At 59.2% G+C, this 13,677-nt stretch overlaps 2 protein-coding genes across 4 annotated transcripts; both read right to left on the bottom strand.

Annotated features, from left to right (window-relative positions):
* Positions 1–3,160: 3,160 nt before the first annotated feature.
* Positions 3,161–7,755, bottom strand: FANCE (FA complementation group E). 3 transcript variants are annotated; one of them, XM_086476537.1, is made up of 11 exons: positions 7,553–7,755; positions 6,625–7,258; positions 6,498–6,542; positions 6,126–6,185; positions 5,893–6,036; positions 5,689–5,812; positions 5,003–5,078; positions 4,802–4,868; positions 4,578–4,703; positions 4,340–4,434; positions 3,161–3,248 (listed from the first exon to the last, which is right to left on the bottom strand). In XM_086476537.1, the coding sequence occupies exons 1-11, from the start codon at positions 7,753–7,755 to the stop codon at positions 3,233–3,235; spliced, it is 1,590 nt and encodes a 529-aa protein (XP_086332663.1). In that variant the 3' UTR covers positions 3,161–3,232. The 3 variants fall into 3 exon arrangements, with proteins under 3 accessions (XP_086332663.1, XP_086332664.1, XP_086332665.1); XM_086476538.1 differs by lacking the exon at positions 3,161–3,248 and adding an exon at positions 3,870–4,151; XM_086476539.1 differs by lacking the exon at positions 3,161–3,248 and having other exon boundaries at positions 4,336–4,434.
* Positions 7,756–9,126: 1,371 nt separating this feature from the next.
* On the bottom strand, positions 9,127–11,823 carry LOC104344918 (uncharacterized). The gene is made up of 8 exons (XM_086476685.1): positions 11,753–11,823; positions 11,000–11,119; positions 10,609–10,898; positions 10,258–10,349; positions 9,936–10,156; positions 9,581–9,691; positions 9,367–9,493; positions 9,127–9,267 (listed from the first exon to the last, which is right to left on the bottom strand). The coding sequence occupies exons 1-8, from the start codon at positions 11,821–11,823 to the stop codon at positions 9,127–9,129; spliced, it is 1,173 nt and encodes a 390-aa protein (XP_086332811.1).
* Between the last annotated feature and the right edge of the window lie 1,854 nt (positions 11,824–13,677).

The raw sequence follows: 13,677 nt of genomic DNA, 5'->3' as shown, positions 1-13,677 counted from the left end.
CTGTGCAGGGGACCCAACCGTAAAACAACATCCCAACCCTCCAGCAAATTCATCTTCACGTGGCCCTGATCTCTCCAGCTGAGAGGGACCTGGCAGCCACCAGACTACCCAAGGGAAAACACAGTTCTCTGATTATGATTAAAAGGTTGTTGGCAAAAATGGGCAAGGAAGATGGTTTTTGCTTCTTTCAGCTCAGTTTTAAACTCCGTGTTGGAAAAAAACAAAGCCTGCTGAGCCTTCCCCAGAGCAGTTCAGCCTCACAGCCACCAGATTTCAATGCAAAACTGCAGCACCATATTGGGGATTACGGGCCTGCGATTAACAGGTCGTCACTGAAACGCAGTTACCTCCAGGGAGAAGCAGGGTGACTTTATCAGCTCCCAGCGTTGCCGCAGGAGGGGTCACAGCAACTACCCGGCCATGCCTGCAGCTCCTGCTTGGAAAGGGGCAGCCCCTCAGGGGATGTATAAGGACCATTTTCAGGAAAGCAGCTGAGTTTCAGCCCTTTCCAACAAGGTGTTGCAGGGACCAAGGTGGTCTGTCTCTGACGTCTGGTGTTTCATGCCTGTGGATGCAGCGTTTGCATGCCTCTGCCCATCCGAAGGAGGTTCTCTGCTGTCCAAACATGGCACCAAGGTGCCACTCGGGGACTGGAGAGAGCATCTTGTCATGAAACTCGTTCAAAAATCACTGTGGGAGGATGAGGAGGCAGCAGACTGGACAGATAACCTATGCAATTGCATAATAATAATCCCCTTTAAAAAAAAAACCCAAACTATTAGGCCAAAAAGGGAATTCCCCTCCGTGCCATGAAGAAAATAAATCTCTACAAACAGAGGAAGAAGCAGATAAGGAACTTCTGTCAAATACCCGAAGTAAATTGGCTGAAAATTACACGCTGCCTTCTACATACAGCCTAGGAAACGTCCAAGACAAAGCTTCAGACCTTTCACTTCACCAACGCTGCTAATAAATCAGGACAAGGACCAACCCAGCCCTGGCTCTCCCTCTGCTCCTGGATAAAGTTCTGCTGAACTACAAAACCTGACTGATGTTTTATGACAAGCCCACCTCTTGGCACTGTTCAGGCTGGATTTTAAAAGTTCTTGAGAGGTTCAAGAGGAGTCAAAAGGAAAGTTTTCCATGCAGGCGCTACCAACCACCGCCTAAACAAGCAGTCTTCCATCAGCACATCTAGTGTCTCCAGGGTTTGCTTCCAATTCTCCTAACGTGACTTATCTCCCACGCACACCCCAGAGGGATCCACAGTACATGATAAGCTGCAGCCAAGAGCAAAAACAGGGCTAAGGCTCTTTCCACAAGCCAGCATAATGCTCCCCAGCAGAACAGGAACTCCTCCTTGCAGTTTGCAAAGTGAATCCCTGCTTGACTACTGTTTCTTGCAAAAACCATGTAGGCTGGCCCAAAATGCAGCTCCCAGTATCTCCAGAGGAGCTGGAAGTGCAAGCTGCAAACGGCACATAGCAGCCAAGAACAGCCTGTCAAAATGAGACCGTTGCCTAAAGAAACCAGTAAGCAGTTACAAAACCAAACATCCATCAAGGAGGAGACACACAGGATGGCCAGGAGATTTCAAACCCTTTATTGCTGCCCAGTCCACAGAGATGCTGGGGCTTTCCCCACGGTGCTCTGGTTATACACACACGTGTTCTTCCAACTCTTCTTCGACCAAGAAGATGACGAGCAGGTGAATTTTGGAGAGGAGTTTGATCTCGGTCATCTTCAGATGACAGCCAGCCACAGCCAGATGGAGCACTGGGGACAATGACACTGAGGTCACTTGGTAGATGCTTTGCAGGGAAACTGCAAAGACCGCAGCCTGCTACCTAATAAAGCCCGAACAGCAGACTCAGACCTTGATGATCAGGGCACAACTTCTATTTGTATCACATTTTGGGCAGCCCTACAATAGCTTTAATATACCCAGCTGCTAACTCACTGGTATGCAAATACATCAACAATTTGGCTCCCTGGAGGTTTCTCTCTTCCAGCCAGTGTAGACTTTGAAGCCTCACCAGTTCACTGTCACCTAAAATAGCTTAAAAGATTCTTACTACGAAGAAATCTGCTCTCAGCATTAAGAGCATCACTTAATGCTTCAGAGTTTCACTCCTCTGGCTTGGTCCAAACATTAATGAGCAAACTTGAAGCAGTAACACGTCACTCACATGTTTTAATCCCTCTTCTCCCTTTGTAGATACAAATGTTCATGAATTTTTAAATAGTTCTTGAAGTATGCAACGCTTCAAAACCTCCATTAAAACTCTAGCACGACCTGCCTCAGAGTCCATCCACTCTCTCCCATTTTTATCATTCCAGTCCTCCAACCAGAAGATGTCCAGACAAGGTTTCCAGTGGGTGTTGTCAAGGACACAGGATAGAAATTTGGGAACAGTCACGCTATAGAAGCACTTTTTATTCGTGTATCACTAAACACCTTGCAATGGGAAGCGTCATCACCGCCACACTGAAAACCAGAAATGTGACACACACAGCGGGGCCCCTCGCAGCCCCCAGAAAAACAGAAAACTCAAGTTCACCAGCTCTTAATCTACATCCCACTCTCCTGCAACCTGAGGTTTGTAAACCCCATCAGACCAGATAAACAACCCAGCAGATCACCGCCGCACCACCCAGAAATCAGCTCAGCCATTGCAGAGAAATGCTGATGTGCACAAAATGCACCCCTTGTGCTTTGGCTCCTGTGAGCCAAGATAAAAGTCACGACGGCCAATTACGCCTAGTCCAGAATTATCACCTTCAAAACAGCCTCAAATCAATTTCTGTCTTGACTCAGCAATGTGCTAAGGGCATTAAGAACTAAGGACCTGTGAAATCCACCATGCAATATTGCTTGCCAGGTGCTCCAGGCCACCACAACGTTGGAGAAAAACTGAACATAAAAAGGTTTTGGACAAGATGACTCTTTGCCTTGGCTACCAGCGAGGAGAGAAGGAGGTTTGCCAGCTTTGTGCAGACCTGGAGCCATGAAGGGCTGATGCTGGGAAGGCATGGGACTTCTCAGCCGTGAGAAACAAAACAAGGGTGTTGCTCCATTTTTAACAAGGAAGTGGGCCCAGGTTGATTAAAACAAGCAGGGACACCTGCAAACCAGACCGATGAGACACACGGACACTCAAGCTCTTCAGATTTACAGGTTACCAGAGGTGCTGGCACAGCCCAGGGGACATCACGCCATCCAGCATACTCATCAAGCCAAAGGGGATCTGAAAGCAGAGAAGGGTTTCTGCTGCTTCTGCAGCTTCTCGCTGCCCGGTCGGGTAACCTGAGGAGCTGCTTGACAGGAATCCCTTTTTTATAAGGGCACAGACTGAGAAAATGGGCAACCTTTCCTCTCCAAGGGGAAATGGCAGCCGGCCTCGGGCCCGGGATCGCTGCAGCCCACCTTCAGGCACTCCTCAAGTACTTGTGTGCCAACATGACTCCATTGATAACGCAAAAATACTGGATTTTTTGCCTTCCTGATTAAAAAAAAAGCCATCTTGTAGGCACAAACCATCTCCAAAAGTCACCTTTATACAATTACCCTCCTCCAGGCGATGCTCAGCCCGGCCACCCCTCACACCCGCAGACCCAGTGCCGATGCGGGGCGATGCAGGGCTTTGAGGTGCCCGCACCGCCGGAGGCGGGGAGAGGCAGAGGAGAGCCACTGCCCTCAGACGTCCCGCAGCTCAGCTCCTCCTCTGCCGCCATCTTGGGAGAGGCGGGGAGGGCAGCGCCATCTTGAGCGCGGCAGGGTAGGAAGGCGGGAGGCGCCATCTTGAGTGCGGCAAGGCGCCCATGGCGGCGGGCTGCGAGGCGGCCCAGAGACAGACCAGACACCGAGATGACTAGAAATGTATTCGTTGTTTAACCGATAAAACCCTCATCTTCAAGCCTCGGGGCGTGCACGGGGCTGGGATGGCGTCGCCCGGTGACAGCCCACCTCAAACCAGACCGGCCCAGAGCAAGGCGCCGGGCAGAGGCTCTGTGTGCCACAGCCCACGCTCGCTGGGTCTCCATCACGCTGGTGGTGAACCCCAGTGAGGGACTGGGCTGCAGGTACCACCGCCTAACGAGCATCCTCTGCCCAAGGAAGCCATCGCTTTGCAGTTCCCTTTGGTGCTCACCTGCGAGGAGGAGAGAGAAAGAGGAGAGAAATCAGGAGAAGGGAAACCCACCGCCAACCGCACTCTGGCACAGCTTCTGCTGGCACTTGGTGGTTTCCCACCACCCAGGGCAGACCAGGAGCGTGGAGGCTGCCATCCCCCATGAGACACCCCCCAGCCCTGCCCAGAGGGCGCAGCATCCATCTCACCTGGCTCCTTCCAGCAGGGCCTGCAGTGATTTCTTCAGAGCCGCATTGCTGCGATCCAGAGCAGCAGCCAGACTGCTCCGGTGGGCTGGGGTGACCTGGGATGGAGAGGAGCAAGGAGCTCAGAGAGCTGCACTGCCAGGATTCCTGCACTGCCAGGATTCCTGAGATCCCCTGGGCCAGGTCCTGGGTCAGCTGCAGCCCCGGCTGATCTGCAGGACCCAAGCCTGGTCTTACTCACCTGGCTTTGGTACATGGTGAGCACGGCCGTCACCAGCTTGGCGTAATTCAGCGACGTGGCGAAGGCTGGGGCCTGCCGGCACAGAGTCAGGACCAGGAGATCGAAGAGGTCAGCGGGTAGCACCTCCTGGAAGACAGCCACGAGCGGGAAGGAGAGCTGGTCCTTGCTCCAGCGCTGCTGGAGCCAGCAAGGAAGCCCAGGGGGGACAAGGAGGATCCCCTCACCTGCCGCCCCAGCACGGCCTGTGCTACCAGCAGGAGCTTCTCTGACAAAGGCACCTCCAGGACTTGGCTGCAAAGGAGGGTGAAGAGGAGATGCGATGCTCCCATGGCCTCGCTGGTGCCTCTGAGCAGCTGGAGCCAGCCGGACCCACCAAGGCAGGAGTGGGGGCCGAAGCAGAGCTGTCACCCCCAGTAACCTCTTACCTCAGCACCAGTCGCACACAGTCCGGCTCCAGGCACTCCTCCACGAGCTCACACACCAGCTTGGTCTGCTCAGTGCCTGGAAGGGCAAAGCAGAAGGGGAGAGCCTCCAGAGGCCGCCAAATCCATGGGGATGTGCCCGACCCTTCCTGGCACCCCTTCACACATCCCAAGTGGGACACCCAGAAACCACGTAGTGCCCCCTTCTGCTGTTCGGGATAACCCAGCTCTCTTTGCCCATCTGCAGCAAGGGTTTAATTAGCACCAGTCCCTAGGAAAAGGGGACGCTACTGCAGCAGGGATTCATGCAAGACCCTCTTCTCGTGCCAGCAGAGCCACCCTGGGGCACTTTTGGCCTCAGCATTAGGAGCTGTCAGGAACCCTCTAGTTCCCGGAGGGATGGTAGCTGTCCTTTGGGAGAACTGACGCTGGAAACCAGCCTGGCCTCCCCTCCCTCTCCATCTCAGGCATCTGTAAACTCACCTCCCATCCTAATTCCCAAGCATTCACCTGCCCAGATATAACTGGCACCATTCCTCAGTGGTTCCTAACACGCGTTTTGGGTGATAAATGCCTTCCAGGAGGCAGCACTCTGCAGTTGGGGCTTCCCTTCCTGCTGGATACAGCCCACATTCCCTCTCCAGCTCCCTCATCCCGAAGCAGCCGTGCCTCCTGCAAGCCCATCGCACCTTCCCCCGGCTCCCGCAGGACCGCAGCCACCAGGACTCGACAGAAGGGCTGGGAATACTTGGAGCAAAACGAAGCGAGGGCGGCCATGAGGTGACGGGAGGGCGGCTGGGCGAGGGACAAGACCTACAGACAGAAGAGGCAGGAGATGGGGACGGTGGTGAGGGGAAGGGGGTGCAGGAAACCTTTGCTGCCCCAACACTTACTCGCCTGAGGAAGAGCTGCTCTGCCAGGACGGCCGCGCTGGTGTAGCTGAGGTCGGGGGTGAGAGCCAGCAGCCAGCTGCAGAAACGCACCAGGAGGTGCTCCGGGCACGTGGAGAGCTGGAGGAAGGAGCACAGCCCCTCGAGCTGGGGATGGCAGGGGGGGACAGGGACGTTAGGGACAGCAGCAGGCCCTCCACGGCAGCGGCGGCTGCAGCAAGGGTGCTGAGGCTCACCTGGCCCGGAGAGCAGTTGTTCACGACGTGCAGCTCGGGCGGGATGCTCGGCTCTGGGTGCTGCATGGAAACACGGCCCTTGAGTTATTACCCCGTAAAGCAACCCACAAAATGTGGCTCCAGGGCTTTTTGCTTCCCTGCCGCCCCCCGCTCTGGCCAGCACTGACCCCGCAGGCTACCCACCACACAGCAAATCCCTGCGAGGTGGAGGCAGGTATTGCCACCTGAGCCCAGAGGAGGCGGCAGCAGGGCTCTTCATCCCCCTCCAGTCATCCCAGTGAAACCCACCACCCCTCCCACCCCTTCGGGAGGCTCTGGCATGAGCCTGTTTAGATCATCAGCCCCAGGAGAGAGACAGAAGCAACCACTTACGCTGGAGTCCTTCTGCAGCAGCATTTTCAGCCTCGGTCCGTGCGCCTGCGGAAAATGAAGTGAAGGAACAGAAATCAGACTGTCGAGGCTCACTGGCTGGAAGGGGAAAGCAAACCCTGCCCAGTACCTGGAGAAAGGACTGGATCTCCACTGCCAGCTCTGCCTGGGCGATCCTCCTGGGCTCCCCGGCTGCATCCTGCGGGGAGCTGTCTGGAGCAGCCCCGTCCGGGCTCTGAGCAGATCTGTCCCCCGACGGCTCTGCAGGCACCTCCTCTTCCACCCCTGCCACATCCCCACCCTCCTGGGTTCCCGGAGGGTCAAACGCTGCCTCCTCCAGCAGCAACCTCTTCCCCTCCCTCTCCTCGTCCAACTCCAGGCTCTCCTCCGACACTTTCTTGCGCTTCCCACCTTGAAGCACAGTGTCAGCCACGTCCCCAGCGGCACCGGGCTGCTTGCTGAAGCACCAGTTCAGTTTTCGTCGCTCCTCTGGTTTGTTCTGGGCAATTTTCTGGCACAGGCACTTAAGCTGCTGCTGGCATGTGGAAGACAAGGGCGCGGGAGGTGGGGAGCGCTCCTCTCCCCTTGGTCCCTGCCGGAGCAGATTCCCCAACGTCCACACCCAGGGATCCACACGGGAATTGTGCTCCACGGCCTGGAGCAGCTGGCCGAGGCAGCTCGCCGGCACCACGGCTTGCACCACGAGGAGCAGGGAGAAGAGGTTTCTCTGGCACACGACGGGGAGCAGCAGCAGCCGCGGTTTGCTGGATAACGGGGAGAAATGGGAGAGACAACACGTCAGAGCAAATCCCCGAGTCCTTATTGCCAACCTGCCCCATGGAGCAGGGTCTAACGGGGCTAGGAAGCAAGAGGAGGCAGCAAACGCCTTCGCCAGCCGTTGCAGACACAAGCTGGAAGACCGGTGGGTCCCTGCTCCGATCCTGACTTCGCACACAGACCGCTGCACCGGCGGGAAGAGGATGCACGGTGCCGAACTGGGCACCTGACGCGCCAAACCTCCCGCAAAACACCGAGTTTCGGAAAGGTGGACAACTCACACGGCCAGGACTCCCTCCGACCCCTCCAGCGTGGGCTCCTCGGCGCACAGGGCTGCGGTGAAGGCCTGCCAGGGAAAGGCCTGGACCCGCTGCAGCATTCGGAGGGCAGCCAGCGTCCCGGAGGAGCCGGAGGCGAGCGCATGGAGCAGGAGGCGGCACGGCTTGTCGAAGCTCTGCAGCCAGGGCAGGCAGGGGGGCTCCATCGCTACTGGGGGGTTGGTTTCACAGCTGCCTGCAAGAAAATTAGGGAAAGCCTGAGATGGCTCCCACCAAGAAGGGTGCAGGGAGGATCGGGACATCCAGGACCCGGCCAGCCGCGCTCTGGAGCAAACCCTGGGGTCCTCCCTCACCGGCTGCGGCTTTGGGGGCTGCCCTTACCTGCGCACACAGGGGGGTCCGCGGTTATCCGCACCACCCGAGGGGGCAGAAAGCATGCCCGAGGACCGCAGCCAGGCCAGAGGACCGGGAGCCCCCTAAACCCTCGCAGCTCCCCCATCACCAGCTGAACGCTTCCCCCGCAGCCCTCCCGGGGGGGGGGGGGGCAAGAGGGAAACCCCCTGAGTGCTGCTGGCGGTGGTCCCCCCGCCCCACTGCGGCCTCCCCCTCCGGGGACAGACCAGCCCTAACCCCCCCCCCCCCCCCCCCCCCCGGGCCCCACAGCCACCCGACCCTGGGGGTGGCCGTGCAGCGCCCCGGTTGTTCCCGTCCCCCGGTTCTAACCACACCGGGCACAGCCGCCCGCCCCCGGGGCGGCCCGCACCGGGCAGACACTCACCGCGGGGAGAAGGCGGAGGGGACGGGTGGGCACAGGAGGGCAGGGTGCCCGGTGCCCCCCCCACCCACCGGGGGCTGCCCGGTACCGGTGCCCCGGGGCCCCGCACCCCCCCTCCCGGTACCGGCAGCCAACGCGCCGCTTCCGGACCCGCCCCGCTGGAAAAGCGCGCCACGTATGCAAATCAAGCCGGCACGCAGCATTTATGCATTATGCAAATGAACCCTTAAAGCCAAACCCTAATATCCCCCCCACTCCAGCCCCCAGGGGGGTGGTGTAGCCCCCCGGAAGGAGAGCCCCCAGGCAGCGGTACGTTACACAGCCCATTTTATTTCATCATTTCCAGATTTGGCTAAAAGCAGTTTAAAACAGTGCCCCCCAAGCTGCCCGGCGCCCCCAGCCCCGGCCCCCTGTGTATTTGACACCCCCACCGCCCCCCCAGCACCCAGCCCAGCGAGGTCTCCCATGGGTGCAGAGCGCTGCATCACCAGGGAGGCAAGAGAAGGGGGGCAGGGGCTGCGCCCCGCTGCCCTGGGACCCCTGCGCCTCCGTCACCGGCTTCCTGAGGGGAGCGAGGACGGGAGACCTGCTGGGGGTTCAGCCATCGATACTGGGGTGGCTGATAAACACCAGCCACATTATTTCCCCATCCCACCCCATCCCTGCAACACCCTCCATGCCCAGAGCCACTCCAAACCAATCCCGGGAGCAGCTAAACGCAGCCCAAAGCAGACGCTTCCCCCTCCCAGAAGACATCTCCTTGCCACCAGCGGCACCCAGGCCCCCTGGGGCACCCCAGGGCTTAGTCGGAGTCGCTGAAGCCGGCGAAGAACATCTCGGGGCCGTAACGCGAGTATCGAAAGTTCATCTCAGCCAGGGTGAAAGCCCACATGCAGAGCTCCTCATCCTCCTCGTCAGAGCTCTCCGAGGGAGAAGGGCTGCACTCCTGCAGCGCAGGAGAGAGGATAAGCTCCGGTCACAAGCCGCACTGCACGGCCACGCCATGCCCTGGCCACCCGGGACATGCCACCCCACTTACGACACGCGTCCTTGGCCGCTGCCGTCTGCGCCGCGGCTGCCAGCCGGCGGGCAGCTCGTGGAGGTAGAGGCAGTCGGACTGGAACGGGCAGCGGCCGCGATTCCGGACAAAGAACTTGCACCGGATTTTCCTGCGGGATTCAAAGCACAGTTGCGAGCGCAGCTCCCGGCGCAGCACGGAGCCCGCAGCCCTGCAGCCCGCGGTGCCACGCGCTCACCCCATCCGTGCCTTGAAGGTTTCGATGAGCTTCTCCTTCTCGCCCACCTCCGACACCCAGTATTTGTGGGGGATGTAGTAACTGGAGGTGACCCGGCACTCCGGGCAGGCCCTGGGTGAAGGCAAGGGGTGCAGGTGGGTGTCCCAAAAAAGGCGGCAGGGAGCTCAGCACCCATACTGGGTGATCCCACCACCGCCGCCTCATCCTGCATCCCTATCACCATCACAGCACCCAGCGCCTGTTCCCGAAGGAAAGTCGCTCTGATCCCAAAGCCACATAGCCAGAGCCAAAGAAGGGTTTCAGGGGGCACGAGGGGTGTCGGTGACCACCCTGCCGTGTCCCCGTCCCCACTCACTTGATGACCGTGCTCTGGAAGTCCCGGCTGCGACGCCACTTGCGGATGCAGCCCACGCAGTACGCGTGGCTGCAGTTTGGGAGGATCCCAAAGAGCCGCTCCTCCGCCAGCGCCTTCTCGTACACCCGCTCCATGCAGATGCCGCACACCACGGCCTCGCTCCGCGCCCTCAGTGCCGCGGTGGGGGCCAGGGCCGCTGCAGCGCCCGGCTCCACGGGGACCTGCAAGCAGAGCAGCCCCCTGGCTCCATCACTGCCCTGGCCTAGGGGACCAACACGGGGTGTTGGGGATGGCCTGGCCGTAGGACACCCCCCAAGCCCACCTCTGTAGGGTCAGTCCCTGTCGCTGTCTCCACCACTGCCTCTCTGGGGTCAGAGGAATTTGGATCCAGGCCCAAGCCTCGTGGTTGGGAGCCTGGAGGCAGGAGAGCTCTTAGAGGGGAAAAACACATCCCGCCCCATCGTCACAGAGGCAGGCTGGCTGCTGGGAGAGCCCAGGCTTAGCAGTTAAGGTCCCCACCCAAAAAAAAGCTGCTAGGAGCTCCCAGGTGGGCCCTGCCCAGAGACGGAGAGAGAAGGATTTGGGTCCAGGGCACACACACGCACAGGATGCTCCACCGGGACCACTCCAGTATCCGCGGCCCCGCTGGTCCCCTGGGCAGCCTAGGACCTACCTGAGGCACGCCGAGCTCGTGCAGGGACAGATTTTCTGCCAATGGCCCTGCGGGGGACGTTATCAGGTGCTGGGACGCTCTGCTTGTCTTTCTCTTCCTCCTCAACCTCCATGCTCATGAACTTGAAGGCAAGGTGCGTCACAGCGGGGACAGGGCAGGCCGAGCTGCGCTGGGCTCCCCTCCAGCCCCGGGCCACTGTTGCAGGCACACAGCCGGGCTCCGAGCCCCAGTGACCGAGGGGCACGGGGCTGTAATGGGACCCCACCGGCTCCTCTTGGCTATGCTCATAGCTGGAGGAGCCCGGGGACAGACAGAGAAGGTCCCATCAGCCCAACGTGACACCTCCCAGCCCACCCTCACGGCATCAGGCCCCCTCCTCGCTGCTCCTTACCCGCGCCGCTCTCCGTAGCTGCAAAACCCGCTCTGGAAGTGCCCGCAGACGTGGGTTGACTTTATGTCGTGGGAGAAGCGGCAGCTCTGGCCCCACCGACAGGATCCACGGGCAAAATTCCTGCCAGCCAGAGAAGCCGCATGGTCAAGGTCAGACCCCTGCTCCAGGCCCGCTCCACCGGCCACCCCAAAATCCCCTCCGGGTACCAGCGTTGCCTGGGTAGGGCCCTATTTTGGGAGCCCCCAGGCTGGTGTCTGGGCTCAGGAGCCCAGCGGGGAGCCAGGGCTCTCCCTGCCCCATCCAGCCCCGTCTCCTGGCGAATTGCAAAGAAACGAAGCCCAGGGCTGGGCCAGCCGGGGGGTCTCAAGCAGCCACTGCACAAGCCTGGGGGCTCTCGCTGGGGCTGGGGGAGCACGGAGACAAGCTGGGGGTATGGAGGGCTGGGGCAGCCCCTGCCTCCCCCCTTGGGGGCATGGAAAGGGGCAGGAGCCCTCAGCTTAAGGCTGGCAGGGAGGGGGTGCCTGGCCAGGGTGTTATCAGGGACCCCCAGCCTCGTAGGGGGCGCAGCCGGACGGACAGGCTCTGTCCCCTCCAGCCCCTCACCCTCCAGGGGAAACGGGGGGGGGGGGGGGGGGGCGGGGGGGTTCAAGGGCATCACAAACCACTCTCTGCCTCCACAGCGAGAGAGCCCCATCTCCAACCCTACCTCCCCCAAAAGCTGCTCCCAGCTGCACCGCTCCCCCCAAATCGTACCTGCACGGGGGTCTCAGACAGCCCCCTCGGGCCCTTAACGCCCTAGATGCCACCAGCGAGCCCGGCTCCATCTCCTCCCCGACACTCAAGAGGGCTGGGTGACCTCCCAGGGCTATTTATGTCCTTGGATGTCGTCCTGTTTTTGCTGGGATAGAGTTAATTTTTTTTTTCCTAGTAGCTGGTACAGTGCTGTGTTTTGGATTTAGGATGAGAATCCTGTTGATAACACGCTGATGTTTTAGTTGTTGCTAAGCAGTGTTTAGACTAAGTCAAGGACTTTTCAGTTTCTACTGCCCTGCCAGCGAGGAGGCTGGGCGGCTGGGGGGGGGCACCAGAAGCTGGGAGGGGACCTGGCCAGGACGGCTGACCCAAACTGGCCAAAGGGATATTCCGTACCATCGGACATCATGCCCGGTAGAGAAATTAGGGGGAAAAATTGGCTGGGGGGGGGGCTGCTGCTCAAGAACTGGCTGGGTATTTGTCAGTGGGTGGTGAGCAATTGCATTGTGCATCACTTGTTTTGTATATTCTAATTCTTTTATTATCAATTTTCCCTTCATTTTCTGTCCTATTAAACTGTCTTTATCGCAACCCACAAATTCTACTTTTTTCCCCCAATTCTCTCCCCCATCCCCAGCTGGGACCTTTTGGGCTCTCTGTGCCCTGAGCTGCACGGGAAAGGCTGGGGGCAATGGTACAGCTTCCCCTGGGGGCACTCAAACAGGGGGGGGGGAGAGGGAAGCCTGGGGGTCTGCAACAGCTCCCCACAAACTCCGGGATGTTCAGACCCGGCCAAGAGCAGAGCCTGGTGCCAGCACACGGCCAGGCTGTCCCCGAGCCCATCCTCACCCCTCCTGGGGGGGCTACGGCCGGGCGCAGCTCATTGCCCAGCTTCGCCCTGCAGCAAGGGCTACGGCGAAGATTCGGGGCCGGGAGCGCTCGGCTCTGAGGCTGGGACCCTGCTCACCACCGGCTCCTGCTGCCTTCGGGCTTGATGGAAAACCACAGCGGTTACAAGACCTGGGAATCACGGCAAATCCCTGGAAATCGCAGCAAATCCCTGGAAATCACAGCAAATCCAGCAAAAGCAATTGCTTCTGCTGGAAACCCTCCCAAGAGCAGCACCCAGGGGCCGAGAGAAATCCCACAAAGGCTGGACACTGGAAGGTTCTTAAATATTTAGTTCAGATTTATTTAAAGTCAAGTCAGTTTGTGGACACTATTTATATTATTAAAAACACTTGGAGGTTTGTACTTCTAGCAAAAATATACATTTCAGTTTGAGGGTTGTTACACTGTCAAGGAGGGAAGAGCAAAAAGTTCCCCAGGTGATGGGCAGACGAGTCCGGCATGCCGGCCACGGCGGGGGATGCCACGGGGGGCTTCGGGAAGGACAAATCCCCCAGGCTCCGTCCAGCACACGCACGTCTCCGGTGCCTTCCCCGAGAGGGCTTCAAAGTGCTTTAGAAACGGTAACTCCCCACACCCCTGCGAGGTAGGGAGGGGAAGGGGGTGGGCAGGCAGGGAGCAGGGAAACAGAGGCACAGCAAGGAGCCGGAGGGCGGCAGCAGGGGCAGGTTTGGGACTGGCCAGCCCTGTGACACGGAGGGGAAGCCCAGCGCTCTTCCCCTTCGGGTTTTAAAGGAATTATTGCACCAGGGAAATCTGCTACCCTGAAGAGGAGGAACATAAAATAAAACCAACTCATTTGCTCCCACAACGCCTCCTTGGGAATATCAGTATTTTAATAAGGCTGCTTAGTAACGGGGACCACGACCTGCAGACGGGGAAGTGCCACTTCTTAGGTCAGACACCATCATCCCAAGAGGGGACCAAGCCCTTCCCGAGCCCGTCCTCTCTCCCAGAGCCCGGCTGACGCAGCCCCCACGCAGGGGTCGCATCCTGGGCACCGGCAGCACCGTGGC

The sequence above is a fragment of the Leptosomus discolor genome, chromosome 21 (genome assembly GCF_034619465.1).
Source record: "Leptosomus discolor isolate bLepDis1 chromosome 21, bLepDis1.hap2, whole genome shotgun sequence".
Classification (NCBI taxonomy): Eukaryota; Metazoa; Chordata; class Aves; order Leptosomiformes; family Leptosomidae; genus Leptosomus; species Leptosomus discolor.
This window is presented reverse-complemented; position numbering and strand designations above follow the sequence as displayed.

What these genes read in the sequence shown, in the direction of transcription:
- FANCE (XM_086476537.1), bottom strand. Translation starts at nt 7,755, where the DNA reads ATGGAGCCCCCCTGCCTGCCCTGGCTGCAGAGCTTCGACAAGCCGTGC. An exon ending in ACAACTGCTCTCCGGGCCAG is followed by an intron (nt 6,037 to 6,125) that starts GTGAGCCTCAGC and finishes TGCCATCCCCAG; the next exon opens with CTCGAGGGGCTGTGCTCCTT. An exon ending in TCACCATGTACCAAAGCCAG is followed by an intron (nt 4,435 to 4,577) that starts GTGAGTAAGACC and finishes TCTCCATCCCAG; the next exon opens with GTCACCCCAGCCCACCGGAG.
- LOC104344918 (XM_086476685.1), bottom strand. Translation starts at nt 11,823, where the DNA reads ATGGAGCCGGGCTCGCTGGTGGCATCTAGGGCGTTAAGGGCCCGAGGG. An exon ending in CAGGGACTGACCCTACAGAG is followed by an intron (nt 10,157 to 10,257) that starts GTGGGCTTGGGG and finishes CTCTGCTTGCAG; the next exon opens with GTCCCCGTGGAGCCGGGCGC. An exon ending in ACCTTCAAGGCACGGATGGG is followed by an intron (nt 9,494 to 9,580) that starts GTGAGCGCGTGG and finishes TGAATCCCGCAG; the next exon opens with GAAAATCCGGTGCAAGTTCT.